The sequence below is a fragment of the Penaeus vannamei genome, chromosome 9 (assembly GCF_042767895.1).
Source record: "Penaeus vannamei isolate JL-2024 chromosome 9, ASM4276789v1, whole genome shotgun sequence".
Lineage (NCBI taxonomy): Eukaryota > Metazoa > Arthropoda > Malacostraca > Decapoda > Penaeidae > Penaeus > Penaeus vannamei.
Window position 1 is genome coordinate 44397488 of NC_091557.1, and position 2500 is coordinate 44399987.

The 2500-nt window shown below is 31.1% G+C and overlaps 1 protein-coding gene across 2 annotated transcripts in view; it reads right to left on the reverse strand.

Moving 5' to 3' along the window:
• Positions 1–770: 770 nt before the first annotated feature.
• LOC113804535 (WAP four-disulfide core domain protein 18) overlaps positions 771–2500 on the reverse strand; it is a 3936-nt gene continuing 2206 nt past the window's right edge. The window contains exons 3-5 of one of the 2 annotated variants that reach the window (XM_027355434.2): positions 1922–2065; positions 1509–1656; positions 771–1041 (exon numbers count right to left, since the gene is read on the reverse strand). In XM_027355434.2, the coding sequence (XP_027211235.2) occupies positions 1026–1041; positions 1509–1656; positions 1922–2065 (308 nt within the window). In that variant the 3' untranslated portion in view covers positions 771–1025. Of the gene's footprint in view, positions 1042–1495; positions 1657–1921; positions 2066–2500 lie in introns of both variants that reach the window. The other variant, XM_070125096.1, reaches the window with a different exon arrangement.

Genomic DNA, 2500 nt, shown 5'->3' on the forward strand with positions numbered 1-2500 from the left:
CTGACAGTAATTATAATAATAAAAAAGACGGTAAATAGTGTACGTACACACACACACACACACATATATATGCGTGTGAGTGTGTGTGTATGTGTTTCCACGTCTTTTCTTTTTACTTTTCGGGAAATGTTCCCAAAGTTGTAAAAAAGATTCAAAAATACCAATTTCCTATGCATAAATCTACATTCATCATAGATCTATATTCATCTGAAAATTGAAATGCGTTTCTCAAAACTTGTCACCTGAATTATTCTGTTTCCGGGCTTTTAGCCATTTTTCGCGGACCTAATGTATAAGTATATATATATATATATATATATATATATATATATATATATACATATATATAAACACATACACACACACACACACACACACACACACACACACACACACACACACACATATATATATATATATATATATATATATATATATATACATACATATGCATATACATACATACATACATGTATATATATATATATATATATATATATATATATATATATATATATATATATATATACACATATGTATATATATATATATATATATATATATATATATATATATATATATATATATATATATATATATATATATATATATATATGTATGTGTGTGTGTGTGTGTGCGTGTGTGTTATCTAAAAAAATAATGAACCCATGTTTTACTTACTTAAGAAAGCAAATACTAAGATAAAAAAGCAAAAGAAAAAAAAAGAAAAAAGAAAAAAAGAAGAATCATACAGGGCATCAAAATCTTGGTTCTTTGCTGGTACTTTAATCCGGTACACACACACAATACAATGCAATGGATAATTTACTCTGTGTTACATTTGCTTACACACCAAATTCCAATCAAATAAAAAATACAATTGGTAATGAAATACTATAAGAAGCCAAATCCTATAAATAGATAATGGTTATGATATAAAAAACAGTGGTAGATAGTGGGTAACATTCGGTCATATAATGTGAAGATGTTGATGGAACCCAAAGCCGGTGTAAAGGCAATTAGAATCAAGGATTTTTCGTTCTGTTCCGAAAGAAAGAACAAATTAGGTAGTATCCTGATGCGTCTGTAAATATATTCATGTATATCTGTCTACACACCTATCTCATTACCTGTCTATGTGTCAGGTTGTGTTTGTATAAACACACACACACACACCAGTATATTATATATATATATATATATATATATATATATATATATATATATATATATATATATATATATATATATATACATATATATATTATATATATATATATATATATATATATATATATATATATATATACAGATATAGATATATACTTATTTGTGTGTGTGTGTATGTGTGTGTGCATCATACTGCAAAAACGAAATTCAAAAATCCTCAATTTGCCTTTGAACTCATCTTCCAGAGGAATCCTTAAGTCAAGTACATTGATATAAAACCTGATCTAATTATGAAGTTAGAAAACGTATATTTCACAATTCTTACTTAACGCTCTTACCTGCCCTCACTCGCGGCCACACACTGGAAGCCACAGCCGTTGTAGCAACAGATTTCATCATGACAGCAATCTTGTTTCTTGTCACACTTGTAGTCGCAGTTGGGCTCCAGTTTAAGGTCAGTTGGACAGGCTTTCAAGTGTGGTTTTACTGAAACGAAGAATTTTAGTTCTTTTTTACTCATTTATTTGGGTCTTAGTGCGTTATTTTGTTCCTTATGGATGTATGAAATAGAGATGTGTCTGTGCAAGAATTTATGAGAAGTAAAAAGACTATATGTTAGTGCTACATTGTTTCGTGTGAAAATGTAAGATCAGTTGATACTTTTCACATATTTCTGTTACTACAACACCTTTTCATGAATCACTATCAGATACGCGAAGATATAAAAAGCTAAAATATATATCCAACATACCTGGTGCATAGCAATCTCTCGTGCAACCATAATTGCAACATTTCTTTCCTTCAGGGCAGTCCGCATCACTTTGACACTTGACTATACAAATCGTTACCGTATCTGGAGGAGGCTTGGGGCAGTGGCCAGGATTCTCTGACTGAACTGTAAGAAAATAGGGAAAATAGAAGAAAAAAAATACGTCTATACACTTTATACTTTACATTGTATAGTACCTTTGTCGAAGTGCCGGGTCAGTATTCGTAAAATGTCCTTCCACCATCCTCGTGTTTCAGGCGTATTAGTTCTGAAGGTTTGCAGATCAGGTTATTGTATTCAATTATCCTGTATATCAGCTTGTGTCGTTGTCTTTCTCTCGATCTCTGCCCTTCAATCTCCCCTGCTACACTTTGTTCTATCTTGTTTTTCCGAACGATATTTCCTATGAATCTTAGTTGTCTTTTCTGCAACTGTTACAATAGTTCTCTCTCTGTGCTTACAATAGTACCTGGTTGTTTTATTTCCTAGTTGTCCTGGGGATTCTATGCATTCTTCTTAGGGTCCACATTTCAAAAGCCTCTCGTTTCTCGCGTGATTCCT